Below are 21007 nucleotides of genomic sequence, written 5' to 3'. Positions count from 1 at the left end.
GGTTGGTGGCCATTGGCACTTAGCCTCTGGTGGTGGGGTATGGGGAGGATGACATACATCTTTGTCTCTGGAGCAGAAGGTCAGGACTTAGACCTCGGATAAAAAGTTCTGAATTCAGGTTATGGGGTGAACAATTAGAGAGTACTGAGGGAACAGAGGGACCCTAGCCACTGGAGGGAGAGTGGGGACTAGGCATTGGGAGTGGTCACTGGGGATTCAGGTGGACTTTGGGAGGGAGACTCAGTGTCTAAGTTGGAACCAGGAAACTTGGCCTCTGGGACCAGCTTGCGAGGGTGTCACCTAGAAGGCCCTGTGAGTGCTGTGGACACCCCTGGAGGTTTGCAGGTCAGACTCAGTGCTCTCCATCCTTAGAAGGGGCCAGAAAGGGACCAGGTGAGGGAGGTCCCTGACTTACGGCCCTGGGAGGAAGCAGGTGGCCGGGCTGAAAGGTCCCACATCCTCTGTGAAGGCCCCCTTGGCTTCCCCTGTGGTTCCAGCCGCTCTCCTACCCCAAGTGGACGGGAGAAATTGCGCTTGGGTCCTGGCAGTCGGTCGGACGCCCCCTGTCGGCCAAGCCGGGACTTTGCCTATGGGGCGACGCGGGGCGACAGACGAGCCAGAACCAGAAACAGCTTCTACAGGTGCAACGCAGCCTATCTGGGCCTTGGCAGCTGGAGATTCCACCAGTGTTTGTACACTGGTGAAAACAAATTAACATTTGTTCCTTGCCAAAGTAAGAATCTGTTGTGAATTAGAGAAACTTCACATGAATCTAAGCAGTATAATTAGAAGAGGCTCAGATCTTTGATCTCAAAAGTAACTTCCTGTGAATTAGAGCACATGCAAATGTAACCAAGCAATTTATGTTGAAATGAAAAATAAGCTATATTGATTTCTTTGATTTCTTATAGTGAGTTATAGCACATTAGCTCAGAAAGGCAAATTAGCTCAGAAACACACATCTCAAACTAAAGATCTTTTAACAAGTTAGAGCAAATTAATATACATCTAAGAAGTATTCCTAAACCAAATTTTCTATTTATCAAACTTAAAACCACTCATTTAAAATAAAATGTCTTATCTTTAAAGTGCTATATAAAATTTTTGGCTTCTGGTTCAAGATGGCAGAGTAGAAGGGCATGTGCTCATCTCCTGTGAGACAGCCAAAATTGCAACTCGCTGTTGAACAGCCATAGACAGGAGTATGCTGGAACTCACCAAAAAAAGATACCCAATGTCTAAAGACAAAGAAGAGCTTGCAGTTAGATGGTAGGAGGGGTGTAATCACGATAAAATCAAATTCCATACCCGCTGGGTGGGTGATCCACAAACTGGAGAACAATAATACCAAAGAAGTTCTCCCACTGTTGTGAAGGTTTTGAACTCCATATCAGGCTTCCCAGCCTGGGGATCCAACAAAGGGACTGGGAATCCCCAAGGAATCTGACCTTGAAGGCTGGTGGGATTTGACTACAGAACTTCTACAGGACTGGGGGAAACAGAGACATCAGTCTTGGAGGGCACTTGCACACACCAAGAGCAGTCAAGGAGCTGTCACCTCACAAGAGACTGTCACCCAACAAGTCACCCCACAGGAGACTGAACCAAAACTACCTGCTAGTGTGGGAGGGTCTCATCTGGAGGTATGGGTTGACAGCGGCTCACCACAAGGATAGGGGCACTGGCAGCAGCAGTCCAGGAAGATCCCCCTTGGCATTAGCCCTCTTGGAAGTCACTGTACCATACAGTAACTGTACCATACAGCCCATAGACCCCAGGGTGGGCTGCCTCAAGCCAAACAACTACCAGGGAGGAGCACAACCCCATCCACCAGCAGATAACTGGATTAAGGTTTTGGCTTCCCTGGTGGCTCAGACATTAAAGAATCTGCCTGCAATGAGGGAGACCTGGGTTTGATCCCTGGGTTGGGAAGATCCCCTGGAGAAGGGAAAGGCTAGCCACTCCAGTATTCTGGCCTGGAGAATTCTATGGAAGAGGAACCTGGGAGGCTACAGTCCATGGGGTAGCAAAGAGTTGGACACAACTGAGCGAATCTCACTTTTACTGAGCAAGACCCTGCCATCAGAGTAAGACTCAGTTTTTCCTACCACCAGTCCCTCCTCTCAGGAAGCTTACACAAGTCTCTTAGTGTCCTCCATCAGAGAGCAAACAGAAGAAGCAAGAAGAACCACAGTCCTACAGGCTATAACAAAAACCACATCATAGAAAGTCGATCAGGATGAAAAAGCAGAAAGTTATGTCCCAGATGAAGGGACAAGATAAAACTCCAGAAAAATAACTAAATGAGGTGGAGATAGGCAACCTTCCAGAAAAAGAATTCAGAATAATGATAGTGAAGATGATCTAATATCTCAGGAAAACAATGGAGAAGATGCAAGAATTGCTTACCAAAGACCTAGAAGAACTAAAGAACAAACAGAGATGAATAATACACTAGAAGGAATCAATAGCAGAATAAGTGAGGCAGAAGAATGGATGAATGACCTGGAGAATAGAATGGTGGAAATCACTGCTGGCAGAACAGAATATAGAAAAAAAGAATGAAAAGGAATGAAAGCAGCCTAAGAAACCTCTGGGACAACATTAAATGCACCAACATTCAAATAATAGGGGACCCAGAAGGAGAAGAAAGAGAAAAGACCTGACAAAATATTTGAAGATATAATAGCTAAAAACTTCCCTAACCTGGAAAAGGAAATAGTCAAAAAAAGTCCAGGAAGCACAGAGAGTCCCAGGCAGAATAAAAACAAGAAGGAACACGTAGAGATACACAGTAATCAAACTGACAAAATTAAAGACCAAGATAAAATATTAAAAACAATAAGGAAAAAAAACAAATAACATACAAGGGAACTTCCATAAAGCTATCAGCTGATTTATCAACAGAAACTCTACAAGCCAGAAGGGAATGGCACAATATATTTAAAGTGATGAAAGGGAAGAACCTACAACAAAGAATACTCTACCCAGTAAGACTCTTAATTCATATTTAATAGAGAAATCAAAAGTTTTCCTGACAAGCAAAAGTTAAGAGAATCTAGTACCACCAAACCAGCTTTACAAAAAATGCTAAAGGAAATTTTCTAAGCAGAAAATGCAAGGAAAAGACCTACAGAAAATAAACACAAAACAATTAAGAAAATGGTAATAGGATCACACATATCAATAATTAACTTAAATGCAAATGGATTAAATTCACCAACCAAAAGACACAGACTGGCTGGGCAGATGAAAACATGTGAATGTATGCACTTACCACATCACTCTGCTTGACCCACCAAACTGTATGTAATTATTTTATATTGTTAGGTTAATCATGTTCCCATTATGGCTTGCAGTTGCAATTATCTTTTATTTTTTGTCTGGCTATTGATTGTGAAAACAGATAAACATCTTTTATATTGTGATTATGTAACTATTATTCACTTAATACCATTGTATCATGATTGGTCCACAGAAAAATAATAGAACCCTATATCATAAAAATTACCATTTAATAGAAAATCCTGTAGTCACTTTTGAAAATCCAGATGCATATCACAAATATCTTGGAATTTTTTGAAAACTACAAATGCCCAGGTATTGCTTTTTTTTTCCACCAGAGCTTCAAATATGTTTGTAATGAGCAGTCATGTTTAAAAACAATTGAACTATACGCTGATCTTTTACTTTTATCTAGTTTGTTTCACTTTTTCTATTTCATATTCAGTGCTTCCATTTCATTTAGTTTGTTTTTCATTTTCTCCATCTCTTCTTTTTTGTAAAGTGGTCTTTCTTAAGCCTTCATCAAGTGTAGTAGAAAAGCTTTTGTATACATATATATATAAATAACATGTATAATATATATATTAGAAAATTTATGAAATTTTGCCTAACAAAAAAAATTTATGACATTTTTATTCCACTTGTTTGACTTAGTATGAATAGAATGCTAGATTTCTAACTAAAAACAGATATGCAACAACAACAAAAAGGTTTACTGTATAACAAAGGGAACCATAGCCAATATCTTATAATAACCTGTAATGGAAAATAATTTCAAAAATAATATATATGTATATGTATAATAGAATCATCTTGTGCATCTGAAACACTGTAAGCCAACTATACTTCAATAAAAAATATATATTTAGAAAAAAATTAAGAAAAAAATATTTTTATGTGCAAATAAGTTCAGAAACACATCATCACCTCAAAAGTACTATTTTTGTGCAAATTAAAGCAAATTAAGATTAATTTATAGCAAATTAAGTAGATTAAGTAGTGTGTTAATCATACACTTTTACTTATATAAATCAAAAGTTCCTTATTATGTTGAGTTAGTGAAAATAAAGATGATACTACACTATGTGTACAAATAAACAGTATGCCTACAAACAAACAGTATCTTTATAAACAATCTAAGAATCAGACATTGCCCTCTAAGGAAATTTCTAATGGTGAGAGAGAGCAAGTAAGAATGAGGTAGAACTAATTTAGAGAAATCTAAGCAGTAGTAGGGAATATGTCATTATTCTTTAATTTACCTTGTGAGGAATCAGAGTAAATATAGTCAATTCTAAGCATTGTAGGTGAAATCAAGCTCAAAATCACTCATTCATTTCAAATGAAATTTCTTATCGATTCTCCAGGCAAGAACACTGGAGTGGGTTGCCATTTCCTTCTCCAATGCATGAAAGTGAAAAATGAAAGGGAAGTTGCTCAGTCGTGTCCGACTCTTAGCGACCCCATGGACTGCAGCCCACCAGACTCCTCCATCCATGGGGTTTTCCAGGCAAGAGTATTGGAGTGGGGTGCCACTGCCTTCTCCCCTTATTGCTCCTTAGAGATATTCATACGTAACTGTTGATACATTAAAACAAGTACACACTCAAGTGTGATCAAAAGGACCTTCTTGGGATAACTTAGAGTGTATCTAAGAGTTTACGTGAAATCAAGATAAAAATCATTCATTCATTTCAAACAGCTTCAGAAGTACTTTGTAAATTTTATGTATGCAAACAAGCTCAGAAAACACATTCATCTCAAAATTTCCTGCTTCCCTCAGTCACCAGGGGAGCTCCTCAGGCCTGGCACAAAGGCCACTCTTTTCCTCATGACAGACAGAAGCTGATTTGACTGCTGCCAAAATCTCGGCTCTCTGTCCCTCTCCAGAGGCTGAGTCCATATTTCAGCTCCAGAAACCAAGTCCTACTCTCCCATTTCAGAAGCTAAGACCCCACTCCCCACACCAGAAGTTAAAGACCCCACTTCCCCATCTAGAGGCTAAGTTCCCACCACATGCCCTTCTGGCTAGGTCCACACATCCCCTTACAGAGGCTGAACCCCAGTTTTGGCTGCAGAGGTCACCTGATGCCACAGAGACTACATCCTGCTTCTCTCCTCTGGGTCAGTCTCTGCTTCTGCATCCAGAACCTAGGTCCTCAGAGCTCTCATTAGAGGTTAGGTCCATACTCCTCCTTCTAGAGGCTGAGTCTGGACTTTGGCTCCACAGGCAGTCCCTAGCTCTCACCTGAGAGGAGGTGCGCCTTTCTCTCCAGAGGATGAGAACTCACTGCTGGCCCCAGAGCCTGAGTCCCTATCCCTCTTCCAGATGCTGAGTCCCCATTTCAGATCCAGAGTCTAGTGTCAACTTGTGCTGCCAGTGACTGTCCCCATATTCTGCTATATATGTGCCCCTTGTCCCATAGTCTTAAGTTGCTACTTTTCCCTGCAGAAGACAAGTCCTTACATTCACAAGTACTTTTAACAGGGTGCCAACAAAACTACTGGAACCAGAGTCAATCAGTAATCTTCCCAGTTCCCTTCTCCTTAAGGTGAGTTACAGTGTATTTAGTTAAAATTAAGCAACATATTAATAAATACAAGCTCAGGATCAGACATTGTTTTCAAGAGTAACTGTAACTTCTTAGGCAGTTAGAGTATTCAGTTCATCTCAGTCTCTCAGTCGTGTCTGACTCTTTGCGACCCCATGAATTGCAGCATGCCAGGCCTCCCTGCCCATCACCAACTCCCGGAGTTCACTCAAACTCATGTCCATCAAGTCGGTGATACCATCCAGCCATCTCATCCTTGGTTGTCTCCTTCTCCTCCTGCCCCCAATCCCTCCCAGCATCAGAGTCTTTTCCAATGAGTCAACTCTTCGTATGAGGTGGCAAAAGTACTGGAGTTTCAGCTTTAGCATCAGTCCTTCCAAAGAAATCTCAGGGCTGATCTCCTTTAGAATGGACTGGTTGGACCTCCTTGCAGTCCAAGGGACCCTCAAGAGTCTTCTCCAACACCACAGTTCAAAAGCATCAATTCTTCGGCACTCAGCTTTCTTCCCAGTCCAACTCACATCAATACATGACCACTGGAAAAACCATAGCTTTGACTAGACGGACCTTTGTTGGCAAAGTAATGTCTCTGCTTTTCAATATGCTATCTAGGTTGGTCATAACTTTCCTTCCAAGGAGTAAGCGTCTTTTAATTTCATGCTGCGATCACCATCTGCAGTGATTTTGGAGCCCAGAAAAATAAAGTCAGCCACTGTTTCCACTGTTTCCCCATCTATTTCCCATGAAGTGATGGGACTGGATGCCATGATCTTAGTTTTCTGAATGTTGAGCTTTAAGCCAACTTTTTCACTCTCCTCTTTCACTTTCATCAAGAGGCTTTTTAGTTCCTCTTCACTTTCTGCCATAAGGGTGGTGTCATCTGCATATCTGAGGTTATTGATCTTTCTCCCGGCAATCTTGATTCCAGCTTGTACTTCTTCCAGCCCAGCGTTTCTCATGATGTACTCTGCATATAAGTTAAATAAGCAGGGTGACAATATACAGCCTTGACGTACTCCTTTTCCTATTTGGAACCAGTCTGTTGTTCCATCTCTAGTTTTAACTGTTGCTTCCTGACCTGTATACAGGTTTCTCAAGAGGCAGGTCAGGTGGTCTGGTATTCCCATCTCTTTCAGAATTTTCCACAATTTATTGTGATCCACACAGTCAAAGGCTTTGGCATAGTCAATAAAGCAGAAATAGATGTTTTTCTGGAACTCTCTTCTTTTTTCCATGATCCAGCGGATGTTGGCAATTTGATCTCTGGTTCCTCTGCCTTTTCTAAAACCAGCTTGAACATCAGGAAGTTCATATTGCTGAAGCCTGGCTTGGAGAATTTTGAGCATTACTTTACTAGTGTGTGAGATGAGTGCAATTGTGTGGTAGTTTGAGCATTCTTTGGCATTGCCTTACTTTGGGATTGGAATGAAAACTGACCTTTTCCAGTCCTGTGGTCACTGCTGAGTCTTCCAAATTTGCTAGCATATTGAGTGCAGCACTTTCACAGCATCATCTTTCAGGATTTGAAATAGCTCAACTGGAATTCCATCACCTCCACTAGCTTTGTTCGTAGTGATGCTTTCTAAGGCCCACTTGACTTCACATTCCAGGATGTCTGGCTCTAGGTGAGTGATCACAGCATCATGATTATCTGGGTCATGAAGATCTTTTTTGTACAGTTCCTCTGTGTATTCTTGCCACCTCTTCTTAATATCTTCTGCTTCTGTTAGGTCCATACCATTTCTGTCCTGTATCGAACCCATCTTTGCATGAAATGTTCCCTTGGTATCTCTAATTTCTTGAAGAGATCTCTACTCTTTCCCATCCTGTTGTTTTCCTCTATTTCTTTGCATTGATTGCCGAGGGAGGCTTTCTTATCTCTCCTTGCTAAGAGTTAGAGTATAGCTGATCTAAATTAGTCAATGTATGTGAAATCAAGCTCAAAATCACTCACCCACTTATAAATGAAATTTACAAGCTTCATAAGTGATATGTAAATTTTATATGTACAGGCTTACTCAGAAATACATGTATGACACAAATATACAATCCCACATCACTCTACCTAACCCTCCAAACTGGATGTAATTATTTGGTATTAGGTTAATCATGTTTCCATTATGGCTTGTAATTGCAATAATCTTTTATTTTTTGTCTGGCTACTGATTGTGAAAACTGATAAACGTCTTCTACTATTGTGATTTTTGCTTAATACAATAATTGCATCATGATTAGTCAACAGAAAATAGTAGAATTCTGTATCAGTAAAAGTACCATTTAATAGAAAAACCTGTAGTCACTTTTTAAAATCCAGATGCATGTCACAATTATCTTGGAATTTTTTGAAAAATACAAATGCCCGGGTATTGCTCTTTTTCCTTTACAGCTCCAGATGTGTTTCTAATGAGTCAGATCAGATCAGATCAGTCGCTCAGTCGTGTCCTACTTTTTGCGACCCCATGAATCGCAGCACGCCAGGCCTCCCTGTCCATCACCAACTCCCAGAGTTCACTCAGACTCATGTCCATCGAGTCAGTGATGCCATCCAGCCATCTCATCCTCTGTCATCCCCTTCTCCTCTTGCCCCCAATCCCTTCCAGCATCAGAGTCTTTTTCAATGAATCAACTCTTCGCATGAGGTGGCCAAAGTACTGGAGTTTCAGTTTTAGCATCATTCCTTCCAAAGAAATCCCAGGGCTGATCTCCTTCAGAATGAACTGGTTGGATCTCCTTGCAGTCCAAGGTACTCTCAAGAGTCTAATGAGTAGCCATGTTTAAAAACAAGTGGACTATATGATTATTTTTTCTTTTATCTAGTTTGTTTCACTTTTTCTATTTCATATTTGGTGCTCCCATTTCTTTTAGTTTATGTTTTCCAATTTCTCTCTATTTTTTTTTTTGACATTCTTTCTCAAGACTTTACCAAGCATAGTAGAAAAGCTTTTGTATACATAAATATATATATATATTAATAGTATGTATAATATATACATATTTAGAAAACTTGCGAATTTTTGCCTAAATAAAAAATTTGACATTTTGATTCCACTTGTTTAACTTAGTCTGAATAGAATGCTAGACTTCTAATTTATATTCACTTAAAATTCTGAAATACTTCCATGTATTTTGGCATCCAGAAAAAAAGTCTAAAAAGTTTATTATCTTAGTGATTAAAAAAATTTGAATTAGGCTTGACACTTCTAATTCAGTTCTGAATATATAAAGAAATATTATGTTGCCAAAAAACAAGAAAATTATCATGTGATACAGTATTATTAACTGAAGTACAGATTTTGTCCAAATCTCAAAAATACAAAAAAAATTTATGGAAATTCAAAATGTAAAAAAATTAAAATATTAATTTTCTTTTTTATGTCTTTACCTGAATGGTCATATTTTCTGTAATGCATTGGAAATACATTTTGTGTGTGTGTGTTAGGACATTTTAGTAAAGGTTATTATTGAAAAAAGTCATGGGACTGGATGGATCATGGGATTGACTGATAAATTCATTCATTCAAATATTTATTAAGCCCTTGTTTTGTGCTAAGCAGTGACGTTCTTCTAGGCATTACAGCAATAAACAATGCACAAAGAAAAATTCATATCCTTTGAACTCACATTCTAATGCGGAGGGATAATAAAATAACACACATATAGTATGTTAGCAATCAGTGTTAAGGAGAAAGGTGTTAATAAAACAGGGATTGGGTGGGAAGGTTTCAGTTTTAGAAAAGGACGGCCAGGAAAGCCCTCAGTGGGAAAACATTACTTGAGCTTAATTCATGAAGGTGAGTTAGCATTCTAAGCAGAGGCAACAGAACATGCAAAGGTGCTGAGCAGAAGCAGGTCGAGTAAGTTCACGGAAAAGCAGGGACTGTGGCTGTAGACAAGAGATTAAAGTGAAAGTCTTTCAGTGGTGTCTGACTCTGCGACTCCATGGACTGATGCAGTCCATGGAATTCTCCAGGCCAGAATATCGGACTGAGTAGCCCATCCCTTCTCCAGGGGATCTTCCCGACCCAGGAATCAAACAGGGGTCTCCTGCATTACAGGCAGATTCTTTACCAGCTGAACTACCAAGAAAGTCCTGTAGACAAGAGAGCCGGGATAAAGTGCCGGGAGATGAGGACCGAAAGTTAACGGGCTGGGACGCGGGAGAATGGGTAGTGAGGGTGAAGAGGAGCAGCTCTAGTACGGACTGAAGCTAGGAAACTGTCCAACAAAGAGGATCCGAAGATAGCACCGCCCAAAGCTCCGCCCTGCTCTAAGCTCATAACTCAGCGCCTCGGCCGGAACTCAAGGCCCAACTCCGGGACCGGAAGCAGCTTTCTACCCGACCCCATTTTGCCCGCGGTTGTATTTCCGGTAGCGGCGGCGGGAAGCGAGTTACTCGCGGGCTTCTAGGCCTCCGAGGAGGCGAATCCGGCGGGAATCCGAGCCATCAGAACCGCCACCATGGTGAGGAGGCGCAGACCAGCAGCACGGGAGCTCCTGAGTCTCTTGGGGGGTGGGGATCGTGATTAACCGGGAAGGAGGTCATGGGTTGGCCCCTCAGGGGGTGAAGGCCCGGGCCTCGGCGCCTCCGTCTGGGTAGGAAAGACTCACACCGTCGTCCCTCGGTGGACTGGGCGGTGGGGGAGCGGGGGTGGCGAGAAGGCTGGAAATAAGGGACCGAGGCTAGAGTCGCTTGGTGCGCGCGAGGGTAGCGCTGGGGCTCTCCAAGCCTCTGTGGCCTTAGTGCTTGGGATCCCATAGGCGCTGAGTAAACTTTGCGACATATATGTGTGTGGCGGGGGGGGGGAGGGGGGAGTGCTTCTGAGCGGGCACTAGCGCCGTAAAAGGACTGATTAAGACCCGGTGAGAGGCTCAGACTTGGGAAGGGTGAGGGTCCGAGGAGTTGCGGAAAGACGTGGAACGACTTGTGGTCGGAAACAGTCTTGATTCTGGTAGATGGGGAGGAGGGAACGGAGGATGAGTGAAGGGAGGAAAAGTTCAACTCTTTTGTTCAGCATACATTTATGCTTGAGTATGCCAGACTTTTCAGGCCCTGGGGCTACACAATGAAGTGTTTCCTTTCTTCACCGCGTTCACTCTTATTTGGAGACACGGGTAACATAATTCGGAGTGGTAATTCAGCGTTAAGTAAAAGTAACGGCGGGGAGCGGGATAAGAATGTTTTCTAGACTTGGTGATCCCTGTCAGAGTCCTAGAAGACGCAGGCTTTCCCCCAGCGAAAATGGGAGAGAATGGTATAGATTCGAAGGACTGCAAGGCCAAGCGTGAAGGGTAGCATTGTTGAAAGTTCTTAGAGGGAAAGGGAAGAATGGGGGTGGGAGGAATTGGCGGGAATCTGATTATTAAAGGCTTTACATGCTATTTAATTTTGTTGGTGGTAAGGGATGCCATTGAAGGATTTTTAACAAGCAAAAGGACACGTACTTACTTGTGTTCAGAAAGATAACTGTTACGTAGCTGTTATATATTGGGTGAACCGGAAGTAGGATGTTGTTTAGAGAGCTGGTTAGAAGAATAGGCACTGGATTCAGGCTGACTAGCTTTCAGCACAGCTTAACCTCTTACAGCCTCTTGACCTTATCTGTAAAGTCTGATTTTAAGGATTAAATGAGATAAGTAGTGTTTGTGGCAGTGCCTGCCAGTGAGCGCCCAGTGCGAATTAGCTGTAGAAGACAAATGGAGCAGTAAATGTTACTGTAACGGTTCAGACCCTAGTGGTTAGAAGCTGTGATTACAGTTTGGTTAAAATGGTCATGTAAAAGAAACTGCACCACATAACTTGAGTCTCCAGGGTGACAGGAGTCAAGATTCTGATCCATGCATTTGTAGGTTCAGAAAACCTGTGTTTGTCCAACCTCACAGAGATGAGTAGCAAGCATAGTGCCTGGTACCTCAAAGGCTCTTGGATGAGTTAGGACTGGTCAGACTGATGGGAGGCTGATATAACAAATGCCAGGTTGTTTATTCATAGAAATGTAACTGCCAAGGGCACTTGACAGTCCTCTTCTGAGGTCTATATACTCTATTTTAGCACAACTACATTTGAAGCCAGGCTGTGAAGCAGAAAAGGTTGTTGGGTTAAGGAGTATGGCAGCATATATATTCTCATTATGTGTTCAAACTCATTAGCACTCTGACTACTAGGAAGTTTTAACGTTTCTAAATGTAGTCTTGGAGACACACTAACAAATCACTGATTTGGGGGTTCCATTCTCTTCTAAGCTGATCATCTCCTTTCTGATAACAGGCTCTTCACTGATTGGGTTCTTAGTGCCAGTCTCATTCCAGCTCTTTTACTCAGTCTTTTTTTTTTTTTTTAAACTCAGTCTTTTTAATGGGATGTTGGTGTTCCACAGCACCGGAGTCACCTGTAATCTGCACAGTGGCAGATGGCCACTAATCTCTAATATGCATGGGTGTCAGTAGTTTGGAGCCATCTTACCCTCTCACTTCTGAAACATATACAACATTCAGTCCAGTTCAGTCCCTCAGTCGTGTCCAACTCTTTGACCCCATGGACTGCAGCACACCAGGCCTCCCTGTCCATTACCAACTCCCGGAGTTTACTCAAACTCATGTCCATTGAGTTGGTGATGCCATGCAACTATCTCATCCTCTGTCGTCCCCTTCTCCCACCTTTAATCTTTCCCAGCGTCAGGGTCTTTTCCAAGGAGTCAGTTCTTCACATCGGGTGGCCAAAGTATTGGAGTTTCAGCTTCAGCATCAGTCCTTCCAATGAATATTCAGGACTGATTTCCTTTAGGATGGACTGACTGCTTGGATCTCCTTGCTGTCCAAGGGACTCTCGAGTCTTTTCCGACACCACAGTACAAAAGCATCAATTCTTTGGCACTCAGCTTTCTTTATAGTCCAACTCTCACATCCATACATGACTACAGCATAGACAAAGATATACAATATAGACAAAGGCAATTGTTATATAAAAAAGATGATTTTACGGGAAGGGGGACTAACAGGTCAGGTTTGAAAACAGGTGAGAGAATTCCTAGGAAATGGCTGTGGTTGAAAGATAGAATACTTAGAAAGACAAACAGAAAAGAAGGCTGCAGCAGAAGTTTTAAGGAAAGACAACAGTTTTGTGGGTCCAAAGGAGCTGAGTCTCATTCCTGCTGATTTCTCCTTGCAGACTGTGGGCAAGAGCAGCAAGATGCTGCAGCACATTGACTACAGGATGAGGTGTATCCTGCAAGATGGCCGTATCTTCATTGGCACCTTTAAAGCTTTTGACAAGCATATGAATTTGATCCTCTGTGACTGTGATGAGTTCAGGAAGATCAAGTAAGGAGTGGGCTGTTGGGGAGGGGTTGAGTGGATGGGGAGTGGATTGGGTGGGTGGGGCAAGTGATAGGTGGTGACTAGCTGGCTGGTTCCTCTCAGTTTGCTCTCCTGTTTTACAGGGCAGATTAAAATGGAGAGTTTCTTAAATCTCTTTCCTTAGTCTTGCTCTTTATTTCTAGCAGAGTACAAGTTGTAAGGAGGGCTGCCAGGCTTTTTATTTCTCTGATTTTGTGTGCCCCTGGGTACTGGGGTAAAGGGCTCTCATGTTCTCCCCACAGGTGTGTAAGGGGGGAGAGCTTGATTTTCTGGCCTCATTGCCTATTTGTAAAGCTGTAGCCTAAAGGGCTCTCACAGTGCAGCCTGGTCTGAAACTGCTTTAAGAAGCCTCTGACCCTCTTCAGGGTAAGTGCTCAACTCCCCTTGTGGGTTTGGGGCCAGTGATTTTTGTTGTCATTTATAGAAACAATTGGAGAATACAATCCCATAATTTGTTAGATGATTCCCTTGTCTTAGGACTCACAGATCTTAAGCTTCTAGCCTAGTAAAAGATGTGGTCTAGTGCTTCATTCTGTTTTACAGTCAAGGCATCTTGAGGCCCAAAGAAGTTATGTAATTTCCTTGACCATCCAGCTCTCTTTTGCCACTGGAGTGTCCATAGTGTGTTGCCAGTGGCTGTTAATTCCCTTCGATTCTTTTTGGGACTTTTGTTTTCTTTGTGGCATGAGGTCAAGAAGGATAGGACAGAAAATGGTAGTGATGGCTGAGTGCCAGGTGCACATTAGAGAGTGGCCAACATTTTTGAATGAGACTAACTTTATTCTGGTAATGAAAATGTGCCCATTAGAAATATTTTTTAAAAGTACATAGAAGTATATGAGAAAAAACTTAAGATACCCATAAAGGATTTTTTTTTAAATTGTGAAAGGGCAGTACATGCTTTTTTTAAAAAATAAGAACTATAGATAAGTTTTTAAAAAGGAAAAAATGACCACCCACAGAAAATTTATATAAAAATCATTAAAATGAAACCTTTAAGTAATTTTTAAAAATCAAGGTGTTTTGTATTTCCTTTAATTTTAGGATATTGGCTTTGACTTTCCTTTCCCTATCTTGTTGCAATTACTTTTTCCCAGTCTTATCTCGTTTATATTTTGCTCATCCTTTTCTGCTCGTGGGTATTTGGAGATTCGTTTTTGTTCTTTGAGGATAGAAGTGTAATTTCTATGTAGCTAATCTCAACCTTTTCCTTTATGGCTTCTATTTCTAATGGGAGGTGAGAGACAGAGTTATAGTTCTGTGGGGTTGAATTAATACTAGAAGGATACTGCATGCAAGTAGAGTGAATGGGATTCAGTTGACTTGAGGAATTGTTTTGACTGCCTTCCTGACATTGTTAAAGCCTTAAGCTGAAGGAAGAAAAAGGGTAATGGCAACAAAGAGTTGACTGAGGAAAGGCTCTCATGGTGGCTTTGTGAGTGAGCCAGGGCTGGGCTTTCTTGAATCTTGTCCTGTCTCTCGGTCTGTGCATTCTCGTGGCATGGGACACAACCATCTGATGGGGGGAGGTTACAAGTTTAGCCTGTCAGTAGATTTAGTGTAAAACAAGTCTTTGAGGGCCCCTAGGTAGGTGAATATGAACTTTACCCTTTTTCTAATGCTTTTTTTGTTTTGTTTTGTTTCTTCTCCTAAACCTGTCTTTAGACCAAAGAACTCAAAACAAGCAGAGAGAGAAGAGAAGCGAGTCCTTGGTCTTGTGCTACTTCGAGGGGAGAACCTGGTCTCAATGACAGTAGAGGGACCACCTCCAAAAGACGTAAGTCAGAACTGAGAGCCAGTGCAAGGCCAGGAACCTTGTGCAAGGGAGGTGCCACCCTGAGCTGGGCCCTGTGTGGGGTTCTCTGTTTCATTGCAGTACTCACAGGTATCTTCTGGTTTCTGTTTCCCTTATACAGATAATAAACCAGAATCTTAAAGAGGTTACTTTGCAAGTCAGAAGTAAGGAGCTAGGATTTGAGGGTTTGTAACTTTAAATCCCTCTTTTCTTAGTTGATGTACATAGTCAATAGAAGAGGCACTTAAGGCCTCCTGGGTCAGTTCTTAATGTGATGACAGTCTGCTGCTGCTGCTAAGTCGCTTCAGTCGTGTCCAACTCTGTGCGACCCCATAGACGGCAGCCCAGCAGGCTCCCCTGTCCCTGGGATTTTCCAGGCAAGAACACTGGAGTGGCTTGCCATTTCCTTCCCCAATGCATGGAAGTTGGACCATAAAAAATTGTAACTCCAAACAATAGAATACATGTATATTTTTTGTAAAGTTGTGGAATAATAGTTAATATTTAATTAAGCATCTGCTATTTGCCAAGCCCTTCAGTATTTAATCCATGTAACAGTCTTTTGAGATAGATTATTCCCACTTTATAGATAATGCAAATTGAAGTTTAGTAACTTGCACAAGGTGGCACAGCTGGAAAGTAGTGAAACTGTCATTTGATTCCAAGCAGTAAGGCAATGGCACCCCACTCCAGTACTCTTGCCTGGAAAATCCCATGGACGGAGGAGCCTGGTGGGCTGCAGTCCATGGGGTCGCTAAGGGTCGGACATGACTGAGCGACTTCACTTTCACTTTTCACTTTCATGCATTGGAGAAGGCACTGGCAACCCACTCCAGTGTTCTTGCCTGGAGAGTCCCAGGGACAGGGGAGCCTGGTGGGCTGCCGTCTCTGGGGTCGCACAGAGTTGGACACGACTGAAGTGACTTAGCAGCAGCAGCAGCAGTATTGGTTCATTAACATCAGCCTCCCTTTAGAAATAGAAGAGGCTTTAGAGAATCTAACCAAATTTGTTTTCCCTTTTTTGTTTTTAAGATATTGTTTGTTAAAGGAATAATCTTGTTACCTTGTTTTAATTTTTGTCCATATATATATGTTGGGTTTTTTTTTTTTACTTGTAATAAGTATGTATCAGTCTGCTTTTTAACTTAACATTGTAAACATTTTTCCAAAGTTGCTGTATTCAAAAGTCATGTTAAAGATACTTTCAAGTGAGTGCAGAGTAGTTTATCCTAGTTCTTTCCTTCTGTTTAGACTCTTATATACAAAGGATGTTACCGTGTTTCTGATTCAAGGCCTATGGACCTATTCATAGCTTTGGTATCTATTTCCAGTAGAATTTGCTACTCTAATGTAGCCAATTGTAAACCTTCAGGACCACAACCAGTTTTGTTAAAACCTCTTCATTGGCAGATAAGGAAGCAGTACTAGAATGGTGGGATTACTTGCCCACTATCCCCACTATCACCCACCAAGTGAGAATCAGAGCTGGGACTGGACCTCATATCTCTTTGTCAGGTCAAAACTCTGATCTAACATAGACACCCTTTTGGGTGGAGGCTTAGCTGTTTGTTTATTTAATTTTCATAAGAATGCATATTGGTTGAGTTGTGTGTGCTTCTCTTGACTTAAAACTCTTAAGTTCTTTTAGCCTGCTAGGCATATAATCTTGGATGGAGGAGGAGTGGTGTTAACAGGAATGGATAGTGTTTATAAGAAGGTGTTTTGATGCCCTGTAAATCTGAGGGGTTCTCTTGGCAGTGATATTCCAAAGTGTACTTCTTATTCTCTAGGCCACAAGTGTATTAACATATATTTATTTTTCAGACTGGCATTGCCCGAGTGCCACTTGCTGGAGCTGCTGGGGGCCCAGGGATTGGCAGAGCTGCTGGTAGAGGAATCCCAGCTGGGGTTCCTATGCCTCAGGCTCCTGCAGGACTTGCTGGGCCAGTCCGTGGGGTTGGTGGTCCATCCCAACAGGTGAGGAGTTGGAGGAAGGGGCACCACCTTCTGTAATTAAAGGATAGAGTGAAGATCTGAGTCCAGAATGACCAACTAGGCTGTGATTGTCAAGCTATCAGTATTTCACTGTGCTTCATACACGGTTGGAGAGTCAAGCAAAAAGGAAAGCTTGCTATTATGCATTATTTTGATGCTGTAAGAGATGCATGAAAAGTTTTTGACCAACTGTATTAAAGTATTTCCGTGACAACATTTGAAATCTTGACCCTTGCACAATATGGGTGTTAGGAATGCCAACTCTGCAGGTGAAAATTTGTATATAACTTTACAGTTGGCTCATTATGTCCATGGATTCAAGCCAAGAATGTGCACAGTATTGTAGTATGTATTTAGGGAGAAGAATGCCTATAAGTGAACCCTGGCAGATTAAAACCATGTTCAAGGATCAGCTGTACTATAGCTTTTACAACCTATTGTCAGGCCTGTTTGAGCATGCAAATGCCTTATCTAATTTGGATTGGGCATCCTTAACTTAGGCCTGGAAAACAGGAATTGAACTTAAGATCACGCTTGATCTCCTCTGGCATAATAGGTTTTGATAGGAAGTCTGATGCTTTGAGTTGTAGCTCAGTGGATTTGGTGTCTGCTGTTTCTTTACCAAGTTGGAGAGGAGAGAGGGGTACTGTATTGCACTGTACTGTTCTGCCTAACTTCTTTCCTGTGTCTTCCTAGGTGATGACCCCACAAGGAAGAGGTACTGTTGCAGCAGCTGCAGCTGCAGCCACAGCCAGTATTGCAGGGGCCCCAACCCAGTACCCACCTGGCCGTGCAGGTCCTCCACCACCCATGGGCCGAGGGGCACCCCCTCCAGGTGAGGAGCCCAGGAGGAGTCCATTGTTAATTGATAGAAGATGCCTTAGCTGGATTTATGATGAGACATACCCTTGACTGAAACTAATGACGAGTTTGTGTAATTAAGCAGGATTACTCTGAGATCCAGCTTGGTTGACTGACTTTGGAACTAGCCAGACTAGAGCTCTATCTCTGTCTCAAGTCCTAGTGCTAGGAAGGACTGGAAGGGTGGAATGGTCCCTCTGTCTTAGAATGTGGTGAACAGTTTTGTACGTTTCCTGCTATCTTTTGTACTTTTCCTGCTATGATGGACACTTGAGCTGTATTCTTGGGATTTTTCTCTTGCAGGCATGATGGGCCCACCTCCTGGTATGAGGCCTCCCATGGGTCCCCCAATGGGGATCCCACCTGGACGAGGAACTCCTATGGGCATGCCGCCACCGGGGATGCGGCCTCCTCCCCCAGGGATGCGAGGTAAGTGCCTGTAGCAGTGGCCTTGATTCCCTAGGGCTAGGTTGGGTTAGGAATTGGAGAGAAGGTTGGATTTTGATCATACCTTCTTGGCTTTTATGCCTTAAGTTTAGGGAAGTGAACACTTAGAGGACAGCTTTGTTCAGAAAGGAAAGAGGGAGCAAGCATTTCTTAAATGGACCTTACCTCCCTCTTAGAATAGTGAGAACCTCCCTGTACACAGTACTTCCAGTATCTAAGGCAGTATTCTCTGGTCACTGTAAAATAGTGCATTTTGTTGCATGACCAAGAAAGGTCTTAGGCCCTTTGGTTTGGGAGTGGCTATTAATTAAGGAGGGACTCTGGGCTTTGCTGTACTATTTATTATGGATTATCTGTTTAACTCCAGTTTGAGAAATGCTGATGCAGATCAGTTCTTTTGTTTTGTAGGCGAGAAACAGGCCCATAGAGAGCTCATTGTCCAGGCCAGTGTTCTTTTCATGAAGCCATAATGGCCTATAAGTTAACCCGTGGCCAAACTGGCTGATCACTGTATTTATAGTTTTCCATTACTGAGCTTTGTAAGCTTAGGAGCCCATGGCCCCAGAGAAGTACCCCTCTGAGCATTTGGTAACTGCCGGGTGTGGGAGGCTGGGGTAGGGTGGGGATTTGAGTTGCAGATCAGGCACTGACTAAACTTCTTACTCTTACTTCAGGCCTTCTTTGACCTTGGCCACAGAGTTATGGAAGTAGCTCCACAGAGGCTTGGGCCCGATTCTCCAGGGCCACGTTACCACACCTGTTTGTTTGTTAAGCCGTTGTTCGCGGAGTCTCACCGGATTGTCTGGTTTCCCTTACAGGGCCCCCTCCCCCGGGAATGCGCCCACCAAGGCCCTAGGCTCATCTTGGCCCTCCTCAGCTCCCTGCCTGTTTCCCGTAAGGCTGTACATAGTCCTTTTACTTCCTTGTGGCCTGTGACACTAGTTTATAATAAACTCTTTAAGAGAATATTACAAATGCACCTAGTATGTTTGTTTATTTTCAGAAAAACTGTTGATGTATTGGGTGCTTGATAAGAATCAAGAAGGGTTGCCTTGGAAAAACTAGCCCTAATCCTGTTTTCCTTAGCCCTAATCCTTAGCTGTTTCCCTTGTAAAATACTGTATTTATTTGCAGGGATGCACAGTCTCATTCAAGAGAATTACAAAATTGAACTGTAAGCAGACATTTTCACCTGTTATACTGGCAAAAATCATCTTGTTAACTTTAATACTGTATTGGTGAGGGTTGTGAATTGGTATATCCTCTTTGGGGGCACTAATCAAGATAACTTCTTAAGCAGCACTTTATTTTCTTTAGAAACTAAATTTACAATTCCATCTTAAAGTTGAAAGTTGGCAACAAGTCTTTTACAATTTAGGATCTTTCTCCATAGCCTCTCTAAAGATCTTAATTCCTAAACTACTCCATGAGCTCTGAAATGGTGTTCCCCACACCGTTCTGGAAGTTTTCACATCTTAATGTGAGATCTGACACCTCTTGTTAACGAAGGGAACTGTTAAAAGCTGTCTTCCTCTTGGCTAACGCAGTCCACCAGCAATGTTAACAATTAATTTACTATTTAAAAACAAAACTACTCAAGCATTGCTTGGAACTGTTACGCTGGGAATCCTTTCCAGAAAATTCACTCCCTGAGAGAAAAGAGAGATCCTAACCAGTTGCTTCTACGGACGATCACCCTAGTTTGGTGCATGTAACGGAATGTCCTTTGAAGTATAACTCAAAAGGTCAGGAATCCTTGGTCATCCTGACAAACCTAATGGCATTTACATACACGATATATCTAAAACTGATCCTAGATCAAGTATTGCAACCATAATCCCAAATAATTCCATTATTTAGCACATGAAGTTCCTGCTGAGTTGCCAGAACTAGCTAGAAGCAAAGAGTGATGGTTCATCATCTTTTACAAGTAAGGAAAAAGCAAGAAGGAAAGGAAACTTCTCCTTCCTAAATTTGTCAAATTGATGGCTATCTTCATGTCTTTGATATGATTGAGAGTCCTCAATTTCCTGATCTGAGGAGTCCATTTTCAAAGTTACTGTCAAGATCAAGAAGCACTTTCAGGTTTTTCTTTGCCATGGCCCAAGAACTCCAGTCTTTCAATAGGAATCTTCTCCTTCATTGCTTTCTAAACACACTGCTGGTAGCACTTGAAGAGGCCAGTGCATGGATCCCTGGAGCCATTCCCCTTGAGGAAATTACTGGCAAACCAGTGATTGAACCACTGGTTGTATTCAGCTTTCAAGGTGGTGCAAGCCTCCCCTACATTGTTCACGATGTCAGTGTCTGTGGTGGTTGAGCAGTGCTTTATCATTTTTCTATAATAAACTATGAAGCAAATACTGAGACATCTCTGATCCAGTGGCTAAGAATCCACCTTCCAAAGCAGGGGACAATTCCTGGTTGGAGAACTAAAATCCCATAGGCCTTGGAGCAACTAAGCCCGTGTGCCTCAACTACTGAGCCTGCACACTCTAGAGCCTGCATGCCACAAGAGAAGCCTGTGCACTGCCAAGAAGACCCATCGCAGCCAAAATACAAAAAGTGTGAAGCAAGTAATAAAAATGAAATGAATCCTATTGGAAGAGGAACAGTTTTGGTATAACTTTCTCCTGGGGTCATATGCATGTATATAATCTGATTTTTTGAGTTGTGGGGTATCAATTTCTTCCACCCAAAGTCTGTTCGATAGGTCACT

The 21007-nt window shown here is 42.3% G+C and overlaps 1 protein-coding gene and 1 pseudogene across 2 annotated transcripts; one reads left to right on the top strand and one right to left on the bottom strand.

Annotated features, from left to right (window-relative positions):
• Positions 1 to 10172: 10172 nt before the first annotated feature.
• SNRPB (small nuclear ribonucleoprotein polypeptides B and B1) lies at positions 10173 to 19267 on the top strand. 2 transcript variants are annotated; one of them, XM_027559280.1, is made up of 7 exons: positions 10173 to 10298; positions 13003 to 13154; positions 14856 to 14967; positions 16810 to 16962; positions 17677 to 17815; positions 18145 to 18270; positions 19107 to 19263. In XM_027559280.1, the coding sequence occupies exons 1-7, from the start codon at positions 10296 to 10298 to the stop codon at positions 19142 to 19144; spliced, it is 723 nt and encodes a 240-aa protein (XP_027415081.1). In that variant the 5' UTR covers positions 10173 to 10295; the 3' UTR covers positions 19145 to 19263. The 2 variants fall into 2 exon arrangements, with proteins under 2 accessions (XP_027415081.1, XP_027415082.1); XM_027559281.1 differs by having other exon boundaries at positions 10174 to 10298; positions 18963 to 19267.
• Positions 19268 to 19367: 100 nt separating this feature from the next.
• On the bottom strand, positions 19368 to 20692 carry LOC113903316 (annotated as a pseudogene).
• Between the last annotated feature and the right edge of the window lie 315 nt (positions 20693 to 21007).

The sequence above is a fragment of the Bos indicus x Bos taurus genome, chromosome 13 (assembly GCF_003369695.1).
Source record: "Bos indicus x Bos taurus breed Angus x Brahman F1 hybrid chromosome 13, Bos_hybrid_MaternalHap_v2.0, whole genome shotgun sequence".
In the NCBI taxonomy this organism is placed as follows: domain Eukaryota; kingdom Metazoa; phylum Chordata; class Mammalia; order Artiodactyla; family Bovidae; genus Bos; species Bos indicus x Bos taurus.
The sequence above is the reverse complement of the archived record's forward strand: the minus strand, read 5'-3'. Positions and strand labels throughout refer to the sequence as shown.